Raw genomic sequence first — 20,316 nt, 5'->3', positions numbered from 1 at the left:
TTTAAATTAGCAAGAATAATTTTGTAGTTGTAATTTGCCTTCTAATTTGAATTCTTGAAAAAAATCATTAAATATTATAAAGTTTATTTAATAATTTTATATAATACATATAATAATATAATTTATTTAATAAAAAATTTATTTAACGAGAAAAATACTCACTGGGTGATTTTAGATATTGTACATGTCTTATTTGCCTCATAATCTCGATAAAAAAATAGGTAGTTATTTTCGTTAATTACAGTCTCTTCTGATAATTGTATATTTTGTTTGGAGATATTGCAAACGTATTTACTTAAATGAAATTGACTTAGTAACCCGCTCGGGCACTTCAAACTCTTCGGGAGAAAAAGGGTAAGGACTCAACAATTGTTGCAATCGCGATTTCCAACAATTTCTTCCAAGTTTTTTCGTGCCGTCGATATTTTCCGAGTTGGGGGGAAAATAGTGACTAAGTATTGAATTATTTATTATTAACTTTACTTCTTAAAGGTGCCGTGTATTTCTGCGTAGGCGTCCACTGTGCATTGTATTGTCAGGTGAGATATTAGATAGTCACGATTACATTATTCTATTACGAGTAATTTCATTAATATCATTTGGCGAATATTACCCAGCCATGACATCTTTTTCTAGACCTCTCTTACCCTCTATATTTCCTTCGAGTTCCAGTTGCCGACAACTATATCGTTCTCCTCGCAATATGTCCCTAAGTATGTCCATGATATTTTAAGCATTCGGTGCAGGCGCCTTATTTCAAAGACTTCAAGTTTGTTAGTGGAGCTGGTCTTTATTATCCATGCTTTCATTACATACAAGAGAACAAGCCAAACGTAACACTTTAGCGTATTGTACAGTAGAAAAAATGAAAGAATGAACCCATGAACGAACATATAAAACACGCTGTATTTTCCTGTCACCGTGTCAAAAAATTGGCCAGCATAGGTACATGTAATAATTATTATTACATGTACTTGCGCTGGGCAATTTTCTTTGCGACATGTTGACAGAAAATACAGCGTGTTTTATATGTTCGTTCATGGGTATTCTTTGATTTTTCCGACTGTATCTCAGGTTGAAACCCAAATTTCAGTGAACAGTCATAAGAGTCTGGACGTCGACATCCCATTGTTTATGAGAGATATTTTTCATTAAGTTAAGCCCGTTTGAGCTGACAGTCGGAGTGAGTGTATATTGTCTTACCAAGATAGACGATTATCCAGTTTTATTCCCAAGAAGTTAATCAATTCTGAATAATTTATTGTAAACTCTTTAGGAACGACTTATTAACTTTTGCTCTCAGAACGAATTTCGAATAAACAATACGTTCTTCAGACACAAAGAACAAGAAAAATATACATTCAAAAATACAAGAGCACACATATCCGATATTGATTATATGTATTGTTATATTTCTATTTGATATAAAAATTAAAATTTGATAATTATAAAACAAAATTCAATTTAATATAAAATATTTTCAATTTTCTCAACCACGGGCATATAAATTTAGAACACCCTGTATACAACAAATTGTTATATTTAATTTTAAGAAGTGATTAGAATAAGCGTACGAAACTCGGAACAATGTGCTTAGATAAACAAAGTGAATGACGCGTACCATTATCGTTCTTCTCGGAAGGTCGATCATTAGCCTATGCTAAATAAAACTCAGTGAAATAGATGATAGTTCATTATCGTTTTTCGCGGAAGGTTTCGATCATTAGCCTATGCTAAATAAGACTCATTTGAAAGAGAGAATAGGTCATTAAAATTTGTAAATAGTTAGAAAGTATTTTAGAATGGGAATTAAATATTTTCTTTTGAAATCCATTAAGCATATTTAGAAAGATTAAAAATTGGTTTTGAGGAATATTACGAATGAGAGTTGGTGGTGGAAGATTGATTTGTGAATCTGGAAGGGATATTTAGAAAGTAGGTGAATGAATGACAAAGTGAGGGCAGAATGTTTTGAGCTGTCGAGAAGTGAAGTCGAGTAGTAGACGGTAGTGTACGGAGAGTGAGAAAGCCGATGTAGTTCCGTGAGTGTGGAGTATCTATCGTGGAACGAGAAGTAGGCCAGGTCGAGAGTAAAAGAACCTCCTTGAGCCAAGAGTGTCCCGGTAGCTGATAGCAGTTTCGAGAAAGGTAGAACACAGCATCACGACAGACGCAGGAACGAGAGCTATACGAGCTAGTTTTTCAAAGGAGAACATTACTGGAAGCCAGGACGAGGTTTGATCGCAGCCAAGGATAGCAGGAAACGGGTCTTGTGTGAGGACATTTTCAGTTCACCAGGAAAAGGTCAGTCTCATTTGTTTGGACATGAATGTATGGGTTTTTCGTATTAAATTCCACATAAAAAATTGAATAACATAATCAATAATATCAGAAAAGCTTCATCAAACTTAAATAGAGTTGTTCCTAATAACTCCTAATAGTTAAATGTTAATAAAAACTTTCAATTGAAAACCAAAAGGAAATAAGATTCCCATTTGTAAATGTTATGTTTAAGAATAATAAGAAATAGCAAATATTAAGCATTGATTGCCTTTTAAATAAAATAAAAAATATTTTGATTATAATTGTAACCCATATGTGTATTTTTTTTACTCTTTTCTTTTCTATCCCGATTAGGAACCATTAAGAAATATTTAGAAGCCACGAAAGTAAGTAATTAATTTATAATTCGCCCTGAGATTGAAAACATATTGATATGTGATCTGGTTAATTAATTAGATTAGTATTAATACATTGATTAAATTAAGTGACATATAAGAATATTATCTCATATCAATAATCAAGATCACATCAACTGTCGTCCAACGTGGAAAGCATTGTAAAGTATTTCTAGTGGCAAATTTGAAGGATAGAAAGAGTAAAGCCGGTATTTGAAAATTTATATGCCTGTGGTAAAAAGTGAGATACTTACATTTGATAACATAAAATTTTAGATCTCTTTAGGTACAAATTTTACATAACTGATTTAATATTTTATTTTACGATATTTACATTTGATATATTTATTGACAATTTATAATATTTGGGTGAGAAAAAGTCGTCTTGGTAACATACTAGTAAAATTTCATATTTGGCGGGGACAGTACTTCTTGAAAACAAATGTCTGTGACAAGAAGCCAAAGCAAAGACAACAAAAAACAAAAAGAACATTCAAATCAAGAGAATAATTCAGACCAAGAAGATATTTTAGACACGACAATCATGGCATCAGAACAGCAAGAATTATCAGGAATAGATAAACTATTACAACTGATGCAACTCCAGTCACAAAAACTGGATGACAATCAACGAAAAGTGGATCGAAAAATGGATGAAACACAACAAAAATTGGATCAGAAAATGGATAAAGTGGAGAAAAAAATGGATGACAATCAACAGGAAACAAAACAAGCGATAGAAGAGAACAATAAGAAAATAGAGGAACGCATAGAAAAGTATGAAATGAAAATTAAAGATCACATGCAAAAACAAGAAATGAGAATGAAGGACCACATGAAAGAACAAGAAATGAAAATTCAAAATAAAATGAAGGAGTTAACGAATTGCCAGAAAAAAGAAATGGAAAGTTTGGAAAACAAGTTGGAAAACGCTATTCAAGCAATCAGAGAAGAAATGGAAAGAAAGATTGCGGAAATCAATATTCAACAAAATGTAGGAGAAAGAAGAGAAATGGTTATAAATAGCACAGATGACGTGAAGATAAGGTTTGGCGGGGATGTAAGAAGATTACACCCAGTGCCGTTCATAAATAGCTTGAAAAAGAAAACACAGCACATCGGAAGTTTCGAAACAGCAAAAGAAACTATCAGAAACCATCTCAAAAATGAAGCAAGCCTATGGTTCGATTGCAAAGAAGAAGAATTTGACAGTTGGCAAGAATTTGAACAAAAATTTTTGAATTATTTCTGGGGAAAAGTCCAACAATTGGAAATTAACAAGGAATTGCAAAATGGGAAATACAATGATAGGATGGGTATATCAGAAAGGACATATGCATTACAAATTTACTATAACGCAAAACATTTACAATATAATTACTCATCGGAACAATTAGTCGAACTGATTGCAAGACATTTCGAAGAAACGCTGGAAGACCATATCACATTGCAAAACTACAAAGACATAGATAGTTTATGCCAATTCCTACAAATAAGAGAATTGAGTTTAAGAGAAAGAAAATCAAGAAGGTCGCGAGAAGATTACAGGCCCCGAGAAACACAGGAGTACAGAGATAGAAATGAAAATAGGAGGGACTATACAAGACGAGATTTTAATCCCAGAAGGGAAAACGAAAATAGAGACAACGGAAGAGGAAATTATGAACAAAGAAATAGGCAATGGAATGAGGACAGAAATCGAGAATACCAGAATAGAAACACCACACGCTCAAATCAAGAAAACAGAAATAATGGTAGACAAAATGAACAGGGATATCGAGAAAACCGAAACAGATCCGACAGACCAAGAGAAAATAGAAGAGAAGTAAATAATACCCAGACAGATGGATATGACGGAGAGAGACATTATGACGAAAATATAAACAACGATGAGCAACCGGCGTTTTTTCACGACGGCGCTCACTAAAAACCAAAAATCAAACAGGAATCTTTTGTAACCCCAAGGATTTTATTAAATTGGCAAGAAACAACGAAAAGAAAAATGGAGTAAATTTAAAATTTGTGGATGGATTTATCAACGAGAAACCAATTAAAATTATGATAGACACTGGATCTGAAATAACATTGGTCAGCAGAAAACTAATAGAAGAAGTTAACTTAACAAATTTAATTTACAAAATACCTAGGGTAAATTTAGTGGGTGCAAACAAACGGACATTGGCAACTATAAATGAAGGCATACGAGTAATGGTACGACTGGGTAAGAAGATGTATGCACTACAATGTGTAATAATGCCAAACATGTCACATGACATGATAGTAGGAGTTGACGAATTGGCAGAAAAACATGTAGTGATAAATTTTAAAAATAATACGATGAATCTAACAGAAGAAAAAGAAGAAGAACAGGACAAGGAACAGGAGAAACAAAATACGGACGAATCAGGTAAAGAACAAACAGTGGAAATGAATTTGGCAACGAAGCAAGGACAAAGAAGAAAAGGGAGAAAAAGTCAGAAAAAGACAAAAGAAAATGAAACCTGTGGCTCCTCAAAAGAAGAGTTGAGCCCAGAAGAAGAAAATTTGAGAGTATCAGAAACAAAGGAAACCTGGGATTCCTCAAAAGAAGAGACGAGCGCAGGAGAAGAAGAAATAAAGCAAAAAAATGAAAGCGAAAAAGATATGATCGAAACAGTGGCATTTGAAGAGGAGGCATATGAAAACGAGGATGCAGAATACACGATAAAAGTATGTGAAAAATCGGAGGAAAAAGACAGAAGATTAATATGGGAAAAAGGGAAAGACAACATAATAGCCGACACTCTAACACAGGATGAGGACACTGAAAATAAGGAAACAATTACTCTACAGGTGGGACTAATTAGAGTAATACAAGAAGAAGGGGTATAAGACGTAGATTAAAGTAAGGAAATATACAGGGAGTTGGTTTTGCCTCGAGAAAATTTATTTAAAAATGCAGATAAATTTTATCGAATACAAGGCGGGGATTTGTTATATTTCTATTTGATATAAAAATTAAAATTTGATAATTATAAAACAAAATTCAATTTAATATAAAATATTTTCAATTTTCTCAACCACGGGCATATAAATTTAGAACACCCTGTATACAACAAATTGTTATATTTAATTTTAAGAAGTGATTAGAATAAGCGTACGAAACTCGGAACAATGTGCTTAGATAAACAAAGTAAATGACGCGTACCATTATCGTTCTTCTCGGAAGGTCGATCATTAGCCTATGCTAAATAAAACTCAGTGAAATAGATGATAGTTCATTATCGTTTTTCGCGGAAGGTTTCGATCATTAGCCTATGCTAAATAAGACTCATTTGAAAGAGAGAATAGGTCATTAAAATTTGTAAATAGTTAGAAAGTATTTTAGAATGGGAATTAAATATTTTCTTTTGAAATCCATTAAGCATATTTAGAAAGATTAAAAATTGGTTTTGAGGAATATTACGAATGAGAGTTGGTGGTGGAAGATTGATTTGTGAATCTGGAAGGGATATTTAGAAAGTAGGTGAATGAATGACAAAGTGAGGGCAGAATGTTTTGAGCTGTCGAGAAGTGAAGTTGAGTAGTAGACGGTAGTGTACGGAGAGTGAGAAAGCCGATGTAGTTCCGTGAGTGTGGAGTATCTATCGTGGAACGAGAAGTAGGCCAGGTCGAGAGTAAAAGAACCTCCTTGAGCCAAGAGTGTCCCGGTAGCTGATAGCAGTTTCGAGAAAGGTAGAACACAGCATCACGACAGACGCAGGAACGAGAGCTATACGAGCTAGTTTTTCAAAGGAGAACATTACTGGAAGCCAGGACGAGGTTTGATCGCAGCCAAGGATAGCAGGAAACGGGTCTTGTGTGAGGACATTTTCAGTTCACCAGGAAAAGGTCAGTCTCATTTGTTTGGACATGAATGTATGGGTTTTTCGTATTAAATTCCACATAAAAAATTGAATAACATAATCAATAATATCAGAAAAGCTTCATCAAACTTAAATAGAGTTGTTCCTAATAACTCCTAATAGTTAAATGTTAATAAAAACTTTCAATTGAAAACCAAAAGGAAATAAGATTCCCATTTGTAAATGTTATGTTTAAGAATAATAAGAAATAGCAAATATTAAGCATTGATTGCCTTTTAAATAAAATAAAAAATATTTTGATTATAATTGTAACCCATATGTGTATTTTTTTTACTCTTTTCTTTTCTATCCCGATTAGGAACCATTAAGAAATATTTAGAAGCCACGAAAGTAAGTAATTAATTTATAATTCGCCCTGAGATTGAAAACATATTGATATGTGATCTGGTTAATTAATTAGATTAGTATTAATACATTGATTAAATTAAGTGACATATAAGAATATTATCTCATATCAATAATCAAGATCACATCAGTATATTGACAAACAGAAACATCCATCATTCTCAAGTACTAGACATAAGATGTTTAAGTGCAGCTAATATCGGAAGTGATCACAACCTAGTACTTGGAAAAATCAGAATACATCTACAAAAAACAGGAAAAAAGACCCTATTGAATGTGAGACACGAATAAAAGTAGAACAGCTACAAGACTTGTCAACACGAGATCTATACCAGACAAGACTGCAAAAAGTACTGAACGAAAACTACATAACACCAGATGAAGACATAGAAGAAAGTTGAAGGAAGATTAGAGATAATATCAAAATGGCAGCAACGGACGCACTTGGAGAACTTAAGATAAGTAAACATATACGAAAGAAAAGGAGAACACCCCATGGATCTGTGAAGAAATAAAAATAAAATGCCAAGAAAAAAAGAAAATCTAGCTAGAATACAAATTCAAAAGAACGAGACAAACATATGTGAAGAATCTAAAAGAGTTTGAAATGAGTTAAACTCAATAGTAAGAAGGAAGAAAACAGAACATTGGTAAGCATTTTCAAAAGAGATGGATCACGACTTATACGGGATGCAAAAGGAAATGTGGAAAATGATAAGAGGTCAAACAGCAGAGATGAAGGAATTGATAGAAGTAAAACATATTGATACAAATACATGGACAACTTAACTAGAAAACCTGTATCAAACAGCTAATCATGAAGAACTGGAAAACCAGGATTAGAATCGGATGAGCAAACAAAAATTAAAGAGGAAGATATAACGAACGCCTTAAAATAGATGAAAAATCGAAAAGCACCAGGGAAAGATGGAATAGCTAATGAACTTTTAAAATACGGAGGAAAGAGACGTCACAAAAAACTGAATATCCTGATAAGTAAAATAATAAATACAGGAAGAATTCCAGAAGAATGGAATACCACTCAGATGATAGCGTTATTAAGAAAAGTGATAGGGCAGACCCCAGTAATTTTAGAGGAATAAATTTACGGAGCACTATACTGAAACTCCCAACAAAAATACTGATGAAGAAAATAATGGCGTGCATAAATATATCGGTTGAACAACAAGGATTTAGAAGGGGAAGATCATAACGATGCAGTTTTTGTGATAAGACAAATAGCGGAGAAATCATTAGAGTTTAACAAGCGAGGGTTTTTCTGTTTTATATACCTAGAGAAAGCGTTTGATAGAATACAATTAAAAGACGTGATACACCTACTATATGACAAAAATTTACCACTGGATATTATAAAACTGATAGAAAACATTTATGTACGAAATAAAATAGAAATGAAAGTCAATGGAATAATAACAGAACCCATATTATAGAAGCAAACAGGAATCAAGCAAGGAGATTCACTAATCCCTCTACTTTTTAATATAACGCTGGATGCAATAATAAAACAAGTGAAGAAAAAAAGAGGGTAAAAAATGGGCGATAAAGAGATAAAAATACTCTGTTACGCTGATGACACCGTGTTAGTAGCAGAGTGCGAAGACGACCTACAAAGATTACTGCACGAATTCAACATTAACGCAAAAGAAATGAATATGAAAATATCAGCTTAAAAAACAAAAAGCTTAGTAATATCCAAAGAACCAATAAGATGCAAATTGGACTTAGACAATAAAAGTAAATACCTGGGAATTAATCTATCAGCCGACAATAATATCGAAGAAGAGGTTAAAGACTAATAATTAAAGCCAGTAGAACGGCCGGATGCCTAAATGACACAATTTGGAAAAACAAATACCTTAGAGTGGAAACAAAGGACCGAATATATAAGTCATTTGACTGAAGTTATTAGAGCAGTTATGACTTACACTGCCTAAACAAGATCAGATGCAAGCAAAATACAAAGACGGCTGGATACCAACAAAATGAAGATCTTAAGAAGGATTGCTGGAAAAGGACTACGGGACAGGGTAAGAAGTGAGGAAATCAGATGCATATGTGGGGTAGACAATATAAATACCTGGGTAAAGAATAGAAAAGAAGAGTGGAATCAACACATAAGCAGGATGTCTGAATCAAGGATAGTAAGAATATCCAGGGACAAGTCACCGTTAGGCCGAAGAAGTATAGGATACCCAAGGAAAAGATGGAATGACAATTTAAGGACAGAATGAAAGGCACCGTTGAAGAAAAACAGGCAGTACTGCCTATATAAAAGAAAAAGTAGAAGAAGAAATTATTTAGGTAGATTTTTGGTAGTATAATGTGCTTCTTTGGAGTTTTACTGAAGATTATTGTTTTCGTTTTAGTGGGAGAAAATTCTAGGCCAGTAGTGTTTGACCAATTCTCTAATTTCTAAATGACTAGTGGGTTAAGTGATTTAGCGATGTCATTGATGGCAATAAGGAAAAGTGCAACGAGTAGACCATTGAGGAATGTCGTTTAATTGGATTTTTGAGTCTAAAAGAACGTTATTTATTCGAATAAGTTTCGTCTATATAGTAAATTATTAATAAATTTTATATTTCCTGGAATTGACCAACTTAATAGAATTTTTATATCTAATCCCCAAATGGCACGCGTTATAAAATATAATAAAAAATAGCCATAAGCCAAACATACTTTATCACATCCAAATGACCCATGAATTACAGATTCAATATCCACTAGGTTGTCTAATGTAGATGTGGACTTTCTAAATCCACTTTGTATAAGGCTAGGTAGCTATAATATCGATAAGTCTAATGCTATCTAGTATCTATCAAGTGGATAAACTGATTAATTTTTTTTTGTGAATTTGATGGCCTTGGCCAAGCCAATTAGCCAGACATTTTGTTATTTTAAAAACAAACAAATTTGATTTTTCAATCAGAGGAATTTTTTCTGTACTTACTAACTCTAAATACATAACAAACTAACATTATTATCTACAATTATCTAAATAATACTCTGTTTTGGTTGTTCATTTTTTTTTGTAAATTTTTATTTTTTTTTGTATTTTTTGTTGTATTTTTTTTGTATTGTTAATTTGTTTTTTTTTATTATTTTTTTTTTTATTTTTTTACTGTTATTTTTTATTAATTGTAGCAAGTTTTGTTCCATTGAGTTTTTTCACTAAGCTAATACTTTTCGAGTTATTTGAGAGTGAATATGTTCGTTTTTTAACAAAAAAAAAAACACGTTTTTAGACGGTTTTACGCAAATAACACAATAAGCAAGTATTTTATCGAAAAGAGTATTCAATAAAAATATACTTTATAAAAAATTTAAAAAAAAATGTCTGTATAAAGTCTTTATACTCAGTAGAAGCAGAGTTATAGCTAAAAAAGTAAGTTCTTATTCGTCAAATTCCAAATCGAATATTTCAACGTGAAATAACCAAAAAATAAAGCACATTTCTGGGAAAACTCATCGCAACTTTTTTAAAGTGTTTAAAAAAGCTTTGTTTTTGTTTTTAAAAAAGTTTCTAGCATTAAAGTAAGCACGTTACGCTGAAAATAAAGTTGGTCCTTTTTTGTAAAAATAGTTTTAAAAAAGCGTGAAAATCACCCTCTAAAAGGGAACTTGCATGAAATTTTTATTTCGAAAGAGATGCTATAAATTTGCTATAAATCACAACAGAACACGATTTAAAAAGAAAAAAAGTAGTTTGTGTTTTTCGTTTGGCCCCTCAAGACGAATAAAATCAAATTATTGTTACCGCTTCACAAGTGACTTTACTTATGTATTGTTTATAATACATATTATGATCTGTAAGTTTAATCGTAAATTTAGTTTTACAGTATTTTTTTTTATTTTGAAAAAAAATGCCTTTTTTTAAATAATTTTTTAATTATCAGTGATACGAAATATCCCAAAGAGTCAAGGTTTTGGTTTTCTGAATATTTTGTTTTACTGTAATACAAAAATTGGTTAAGATATGGCTGTTCCGAATTTGCATATACTCGTGTTTAGTGACTCATTGAAGTCCTTTCAACTACAGCCTTTCAAAAATAAGCACTTTGAACCGATGAAACTTACAGATCCTCTATAATAAGCATACATACGTAAAGTAACTTATGAAGCGCTACTGATTAATTTCATTTGAGATGCTAATTAGGAGGTGATTTTTAGATTTTTTTACAAAAAAAGGGATCAACTTTATTTTGTGCGCAACTTGTTTACTTCTGATACTAGAAACTCAAAAAAAATAAAGCTGTTTTTAAACTTTTTAAAAAAGTTATGATGAGTTTTCTCCGAAAAGTTCTTAATTTTTTGGTTATTTCATGTAGAAATATTCAATTTTGAATTTGACAAATAATAAGAACCTACTTTTCATTAGCTACAACTCTGCTTTTACTGGGTCTACGACTTCATAATATGTCATATTTATATAAAACATTTTATTCACTTTTTGATAAGCTGTATTTTTGCTATGAATGTTTTTTTGGTGAAATACTTCCTTTTTTTAGTTATTTGCGAAAATCCGTCTAAAAACGTACTATTTTTTGAGAAATGAATATATTCACTCGCAAATAACTCGAAAAGTATTTACTTGTGAGGTCAAGACTAGTGAAAAAAACTCTATAGTCAATTTATATTTCCAACATTTTTGCAGAAACAAAAATTAAAAAAAAAATAATACAGATTAATATGATAGTGACTGCTGCGTTAAAATTTTGAATACGGGCCATGCAAAATAACCGCGTGTTCTTGGCTAGTTCCTTGAGTAGGGGGAATTTTACACTTCCCTCTAAGGCTAGTTCCAACAAATTTAAGCTAGGCGCGCCACTATACAGGTAGGTTTTAAAGACAACAAAATAATGCATAGGCTTTCGTATCTTTCCGTATTTATCAATCAACGCTTTTACGTATAGTCCATGTGGTGAGACCGCTCCCGTCTGGAAAAATTTCTGATTCGGTTTCTTTGTGGATTCCTATTCAAAAATGTCCCCTTTAAACAAATCTGAAGGGTGCCGGGCGGAATTTTTGGGCAGAAATTGTTTAAACAATTTTTTTAAAGAAATACAAAAGATCACGTTTTTTTGCTCTGGATCATGCATTTTTAGGTTTTTTGGGTCATTTTAAATAAGAAAGGTATCTTGTAATTTTTCTTAAAAATTGATAGTTTTCTAGTTATAGGCGATTTAACATCTGAAAATGCGAAAATACGCATTTTCGAGGCCTAAAAACTTATACTTAAATGAGTATTTTTGAGGTTGCCAGATACTGAAATTAAAGTTTGAACATTTTACTTCAAGATTCTGAGTGATTGCGTCTAACCTTAACGTAAACCGTTGTTTTTTAATTGTTAAATATGCATGTCTATCCGATTTTTTTGCCGGTGCGGCGAGCTCTATTTCAAAAATCTCCAATTTTTCTCCGAAAAATATTTTTCTAGATTCTTTGGGACATTCTAAATAAAATAAGTTTCTTGACATTTTCTCAAAAGTTAATAGTTTTAAAGTTATAAGCGATGTCAGAAATAGTCAGTGTTGTAGGCTAAGTTTTAAAAAAGGGGTGCATCACTGGATGCCTCCCTACATGTCATTCCTAATTATTGTCAGTCCTATTACTTATTGTCTGTTATCTACCTAAACATTTAGGTTTAGATTGTAATAAATGTGGGGTTAAAAAATAAAAAAAATAAGCGATTTAAAATCCAAAAATGCATTTTTTGTCATTTTCGGATTTTAAATCGTTTATAACTTTAAAACTGTTAAGTTTTGAGAAAAATGTCAAGAAACTTATTTTATTTAGAATATCCCAAAGAATCTAGAAACATATTTTTTGGGGGAAAATAGGACATTTTTGAAATAGAGCTTGCCGCACCGGCAAAAAAATCGGATAAACACGCATATTTAACAATTAATAAACAACGGTATATATTAAGGTTAGACGCGATCACTCTTCATAATTTTGAAGTTGAGTGTTCAAACTTCAATTTAAGTATCTGGCAACCTCAAAAATACTAATTTAAATATGAGTTTTTAAGCCTCGAAAATGAGTATTTTCGCATTTTTCAGATTTTATTAAATCGCCTATAACTCGAAAACTATCAATTTTTAAGAAAAATTACAAGATACCTTTCTTGTTTAGAATGACCCAAAAAATCTAAAAATACATGCTCCAGAGCAAAAAAAGTGATCTTTTGTATTTGTTTAAAAAAATTGTTTAAACAATTTCTGCCCAAAAATTCCGCCCGGCACCCTTCAGATTTGTTTAAAGGGGACATTTTTGAATAGGCATCCACAAAGAAACCGAATCAGAAATTTTTCCAGACGGGAGCGGTCTCACCACATGGACTAGTAAGGAATCCAAATCTGCAATTAAAACTGGGGGTCTCCATTAAATATTTTAAAGTTACCCCCATCCCACTTCCAGGGGGTCGTGTTTGGTATCATTTGATAGATTTTTAAAAATCATTGAACACATATTTTTCATTTTTTCGATCCGATGTTCATTTCGCGAAATATTCAACGGTTCCGCTACTTTTGGGTTGGGAGTTGGGACACCCTATATATAAAGTTGATGAAATAAAAATAAATATATGTAGTGAATTATCATTAAAATTTAAAAAACCTACAATATAGCTGACTTAAAACCATTTTCTGCATTTGAGAGTGTGGCTGCCCTTGCATAAGCTTTACCAAATATTTGGCCTACATCTTGTAATTCAATAAGTTTATTCGATTTGTTTCTCTGCCAGTTTCCAACCTCTTGAGTATAATAATTGCTTAAAGGATACATGAAACTTACGTCAAGTGGCTGTAGCTTGTGTGACGTATGTGGAGGAATTACTAAAATGTGAACATGGTGTTCTTGCTGTTTCAACTAAAGCCAAATGTTGTACGTGTGTTGAGTGCCCATCTAATATTAGGAGTACAGGATCATTTTCAGTTGGATGTGTGTGTTTCAGAAAATGGGGGAACCAGATATTTTGCTTATTATTTCTGTCTGCATCCATCCAGATTTATGAAAAGTGACAATACTTCCTGGAGGCAAGTTTATTTCGTAAATAGGATTTCATCTCTGACGAGGAATAATAAGAGGTGAAACGTAGTGACCTGCAGCACTAACACAAATTTCGGCTGTAGAGTGCCTCTCTCACCAGATGTCAAGTTTCCCACCTGATTTTTACCCTTTACAGATATAATTTTTGTTGGCTTATTTGGGACAGTAGTTATACCAGTTTCATTACAGTTGTAGGTTCTGCTGGCAGAAAATGCATATTTATCTTGAAGTTCAGCCAATAGAGCAAAAAATGTGTCGACAGAAACTTTATTAAAGCCAGAAGCTCTAGCTGCTGATGTGTTTTCTGGTGTTCTCAATGTCAGTTGGGGATGCCTTTTTAAAAATAGGTACAACCAGTCTTTACCAGCTAAACAGTTTTGTTTATGAAAGTTGTTTGGAGTTTTATTAATTTCTGCATACTGGAAAGCTAAACTTCTCAGTTCTAAATAAGAAAGACCAAAAAATAACTTATCCATACCAATAAGGTGGTCAACTAATGCTTTTTCCTGTTCCGGACTGAATACACGGTTTGAAATCGGCCTAGCTCTTTCTTGACGCTTCTTCCTCATTTTTTCCGGATTTGATTCTCCGATTTAACGTAGCAACAGGAATTTCGTATTGCCTAGCAGCTTGATTTTGGCTAAGGACACCCGTTCGCACAGACCTGATTGCAGCTTTCATTGACTCCACAGACCATTGTTGTTGGGTCGTTTTTCGTTTCTAATTTCGCATTTTACACCTGGAAAGACAAAAAATATTCTTTTTTTAATGGTGGCAATCAAGTATACTTACATGTGAGGCAAAGTGAAACGATATTTCAGTTTGCCCCATCTATTAATATTTCACATTGCCCCATCTATTAATATTTCACATTGCCCCAAGTGGATTTAAAAGCAAAACTAGTCCAGTAAAAATATTTAACCCTAACCTAACAATCTATATTAGTTATAATCTATAGTTAACTATAATTATTGTTTTTGTGTGTTAGTTTTGAAAAATATGTTTAGTTAAACAAGATTTAAATTCTTAAACAAGAATAAGTTATTTAGATTAAGTAGTGAAGTAAATAGATAAGTCATACCAATGTATATCCAGAAATATTCAACCAATAGAGTTATAGCCACTGGGCGATCACTCTTAATGTTTCAAATTCTGTTCAACAAAAATGCTTAGTGTTTATAGTTTGATATAAACAGTATGGCGTTTGAAACAATTAAAAAAAAAAGTTAACAAGATAGAAGAATTAGCAATTACACTCACCTGCAGATATTACTAATTGTGGACCAAAAATGTATAAACAGTGATATTTTCAATAACACCCACAGACGACGGCAACAAAGTGGTCGATAAGCACGTACTACTTCTAAACATTGACTGAAGACTGAATTGTAAACACACAGTGCGGCGACTCCGTTTGCGGAAGAATATGAAAACGTGCTATTTCGCTTTACCCCACCATTTCACTTAACCCTTCCCTCCCCTTATAGAGTCCAAACTTTGCAACCCGAAACCGCAGTTGCACGTTGTACTATAGTTCTAGTTCAGAGAGTAAACCGGTAGAGATTCTTGCTGTACTCTCTGATTGAACTAGAAATTAATATAGTGCGACTGCGGTTTCGCGTTGCAACGAAATTGAAAATGTTTATTAATTTTTAATTCATATTTTTACTCTATTTGGATGACTAAGGGAACCATTCTCTCTCCTGAAAGTTTACGTGAATTATAAATAGTATGTAAAATTCCCTCATTTTCCTATAGTCTCACAATCCACATGGCTTGCATTTTTAGAAGCCTCGGATGATGTTACTAGAGAAGGTTTTCCATTGTTTTTAATCTGGTAGGATATAAAATGCTATTTTAAATCTCATTTTATGTGCCATTAGATTAAAAACTTACTACTTTTTTGTTGTTCTGAACCTATTTCCTTGTGGCATTTTTGTAATCAACTATTTAAATGGGAAATAAGCCATAATTAACCAAAAAGTGAATTTTATTAACGTTTCGACGTCCACATCGGATGTCGTTGTCAAAATACAAAATATTAAAAAATATATCATAATATTAAATAGGTATCTACAATAGATCAAACTTTTTATTATATATTTTTTCATATCCAAAAAGGGATGAAACTCGCCCCAGGGCAAAAGCACAATATCACTTTTTTTCTTTGACATGTTTGCTCTATTTATACCAAATTTCATGTCAATCCAAGCAGTTCTTTAAAATCTTGAACAAAAACCGCAAACGAAGGCCAAAAAACAAAACAAAAAATATTTATTATTTATTAACAAAACAATCGCGTAACCAATTTCATTCGTTTTTCTCCAACGTGTGTTCGCAAATGTAGTTTTAAATGAGATGTATTAAATTGCTTTAAACAAATTTCACAGTCCTAAAGCTTTACTCCAGTGTCAGTGAACGAAGTGAAGGTTTAATTTATCCCCTCTACTTCGAGCAAGCCACCGGTTGGGGGCGGCTTACTTTGACTGGTTCGTGCAGGGCCGCCGTTACCATGTGTGCAAAGTGTGCATCGCACACGGGCGGCCAAAAGCAGGCTACTGATGATAATACTTTTTTTTTAAACAAAAACAAATTCAAATAATTAAATAGTAATGATACAAATAATTATAATTCTAAACTCTAATAATCTAAACAATAATTATTATTATTACCTGATAATACTAAAATGAGTTTCATTTATCATTTATAGTTTTTTCTGTTCTGCGCATAGTTTAAATCTGGCGGTCAATGATGCAGTAATAAAAATAAGTTTTGAGTCGGTGGAATTTTTTAGTACTTTACAGGAACTATGTATTTTTTCTTCTTCGAATATTCGATGGAACATTTTATTAAAGCACCTTCCAAAGTTGACATTGAACCATTGTAGGACACGTAATGGGAGAGTGGGATAGATGCAACCGCACCGTTAAAAACCCAGATATAGTCGGTTCGCTAAACTCAGACACAACTGGCTACTGCTTTTATATAGTAGATAATTTTTTGCCAATTTTACCAAAATTGGCAAAATTACTAACTATTTAGTAATTATTAACTATTTAGTAATTACTGTTTTGCCAATTTTACCAAATTGGCAAAATTACTTACAAAAATCACTAGCCAGTTGTGACTGAGTTTAGCGAACCGACTATAAGAAGTGAAATATATTATGATGCTTTAGAAAAATTGCAAAATAATAACAAAAGGGATGTGAATACAAGAACTTTAAAAATCCGGTAAAAATAAAATTTGGAAATTCATATGTTGTGTGGTTATTAGCAAGGTATTTTAAGTAAGTAAAATAAACGTGGTTATCAAAATCCTTCAAAGTCCAAAATTTGACATAAAATCTTCACTTGATGTATTATGTTGTATATTTAAGGTTTATTTTAATTAAATGGACGTTTAAATTATGATATTGAGACACCTATATTGGATCATGGATATTAGTCTAAATGTTCAAGTATTTACCTATTTACAAATGGTTATTGTTATGCACCTTCTGCACATTTCTTTAAATAGGTACTAGTATGTATATATTTCTAAAGTGTTGGAAGGGGGCGGCAAATATTAAGTTGCACATGGGCGGCCAACACCTTAGCGGCGGCCCTGGGTTCGTGGAAATAAGAAAAACTCGTGCAGGGTATAAGTGTAATAAAATAATTTACCTTTATTACTCCGGTCAACTTACACATCCGAGGTTACAAAAATTACCATCAAGCAGAAAATTGTCAGGATTGTTCAAAATACCATCATAAATGAAATCTAAAAAGTCCTCATAAATCCGACCCGAGCTAAAAAATTTACGCGAGGTCAAAGGTCACCAAATATAATTTTTAGCGATTTTCAGCGAAACGGTAAGTTTTATCATAAAATTAGTTCTAACAAAAAACGTAGATTAGGTAATTATCTATACAAAATGTCTTAGTACTTTTTTCCCGAAGAGACACCGTTTTTGAGATACAACGATTCAAAAAGTTGTAATCGTCATAATATGCGCACACGATTCCACACCACCTATTTGAGTATTTGAGGTATGTACTTAGCGCGTTTTTTAACGTGGTTTCCTCAGTAGGCCTATTCCACGGATCTGTTATGATTCTGTTTAATTTGAAGATATTGAATAATTGATATTTAATTGGCAAGGGTTAAAAACGATAAAAGTTATAAAAAGCTGTATAAATTTGCAAAATGTGTTTTGCCTTCGCATTGCAACTAAATAAAAATGGTATACCTACATTTTTATTTTCTATTAGTTTTACTCCTATCGTGTAACTATAGGTCCATTTTCCCTTGGAATTTACCAAGCTGTACAGACGGGGTAGTGAATTGCAAATTTTAGAATTTCTAATTTCAAATTTCCCATATAAATAGTTAATTAGAATTCCCTCTTGTCTTCATACTCCAGGGAAATAAGGTTTTTGTCGGGGCACTTGAGCAGCCAGGTTGCAAATGGGTTTTTTGGGTACTATATACCTAATACATTATACATACAAAAATGCCCGTCACAGTTCGGACGAGAATTTTAGTTATTAACAAATAAGGGTCAAAAATGGCAGTTTTTTCGTTTAAATCGCTACAGGTAAAAATAGGATAATTAAATGTCTTATTTATAGTATTCTTCTTTTAGTAGATGTGCCAATGTCTAAAACGGCAGTTTTTTAATTTTGGTCCGATCATTTGTTGCTTCGAAAATTGCAAAATAAAACTAAAATTTCGAAAATAAAAAATTTGCTATAACTTTCGCGAAAGTGACCTTACGACTTTTATATTTCAGAAAAAGTTGAGTCAGAGAGTCCATATACTGCACAAAAAATTATAAGACGATTCGTCAATTAGTTTAAATTTTATTCAATTTGTTTATCCCAAACAGCTTTTTTTTGTAATGTTATTGTTCAGAAAATAATAATTATATTGAAATTCTGTGAAAACCACATGAAAGAACAATAGTCCTGTTTTCAATTTATTGAAGAAAATCATTAAAAAGTAATTTTTGTCACTACGAAAACATTTTACTAAAGTAGAGTCATTTTTGGCTTGAAAACAATTTGAATAGCTTTGTTAATATTGACTGTAGAGTAAATTTACCTTGGAATTTCAAAAGCTGGTATTTTTACACAAATTTTCAAAAAAAATTTTCGCCTATGTTAATTACGGTCAAAGTTAGCCACTTTTATTATTTAATTCACAGTTACTTCAATATACATAAAATCCTCCTGTAACAGTGTTAGTTACCATACTACTCCGAAACGGCTTGGCCGATTTTTATGAAATTTTACAAGTGTATCCTATGGGACTGAGAATAGATTTTAATCTATTTTTCATACCCATAAGTTACAAGGGGGGTTGCCCCCCTGACATCTTTTTTTATTTTTTTGGACAAAATTGTCTATCTTAATTTTATATGATGTAGGATTAAAAAATAGATACAACCCTTAATTTACACTTTTCCATCACCAACCCCTATTTGTTAATACCCATCTGTATATTTACATCTATAAAATTCTCCTGTCACAGTGTTAGTTGTCATACTCCTCCGAGACCGCTTGACCGATTTTTATAAAATTATATATGTATATTCGGTAAGTCTTAGAATCGGTCGTAATCAATTTTTCATATCCCTGAGTGATAAGGGGAACTCCCCCTAACATTTTGAAATGTTAGGTGGGGATTTACGTACATAACGTACTCTACAAGACTACGAGTACATACAGTTTAAAAAAATTATGATCAAAATCCATCAACAAGCTCTGGAGATATTAATTGCAGCATATGTTTGAAGAATCAGTTTCATTTTTTGAGTGCACGGATTTTAATAATTCATTTCCACCGACCACAAATCGATTTCGTTAGAACGTTATTTTTAAAGCTTTATTAACAACTCTGTTAAAGTTTACTCAAACTTTTACACATAAACTATATACCTTCAACTCCGAAATGGCGCCAGTTGGGTTGCTTAATTGTTATAAACCAAGTAGCTGTCAATTAAATAAAAAAAGTGGCTAACTTTGACTGTAATTAACCTAGGCAAAAAGTGTTTTTTGAAAATTCGTATAAAAATACCAGATTTTCAAATCCCAAAGTAGTTTTAATCTACAGTCAATATTAACAAAGTTATTCAAATTGTTTATGAACTAAAAATGACCCTACTTTAGTAAAATGTTTTCGGAATGATAAAAATGACTTTTTAATGATTTTTTTAAAACACTTTGAAATCATGACTTTTCTTCTTTCATGTGGTTTTCACAGAATTGCTATTATATTACTATTTTCTGAACAATAATATTGCGAAAAAAAAGCTCATTGGGATAAACAAATTG

General features: G+C 32.1%; 2 protein-coding genes across 4 annotated transcripts in view; both read right to left on the bottom strand.

Annotated features, from left to right (window-relative positions):
• LOC126891744 (zinc finger protein 271-like) overlaps window positions 1-20,316 on the bottom strand; it is a 235,120-nt gene that overhangs the window by 87,634 nt on the left and 127,170 nt on the right. The gene's annotated exons all lie outside the window — the stretch shown is intronic.
• Window positions 13,537-15,466, bottom strand: LOC126891753 (uncharacterized). Its single transcript, XM_050661041.1, has 2 exons — window positions 15,260-15,466; window positions 13,537-14,738 (listed from the first exon to the last, which is right to left on the bottom strand). Exon 2 carries the CDS (start codon window positions 14,566-14,568, stop codon window positions 13,993-13,995), a length of 576 nt encoding a protein of 191 aa, XP_050516998.1. The 5' UTR covers window positions 14,569-14,738; window positions 15,260-15,466; the 3' UTR covers window positions 13,537-13,992.

Source organism: Diabrotica virgifera, chromosome 9, assembly GCF_917563875.1.
Source record: "Diabrotica virgifera virgifera chromosome 9, PGI_DIABVI_V3a".
Taxonomy (NCBI): domain Eukaryota; kingdom Metazoa; phylum Arthropoda; class Insecta; order Coleoptera; family Chrysomelidae; genus Diabrotica; species Diabrotica virgifera.
Note: the sequence above shows the minus strand (reverse complement) of the source record. Positions and strands in the feature narration are given on the sequence as shown.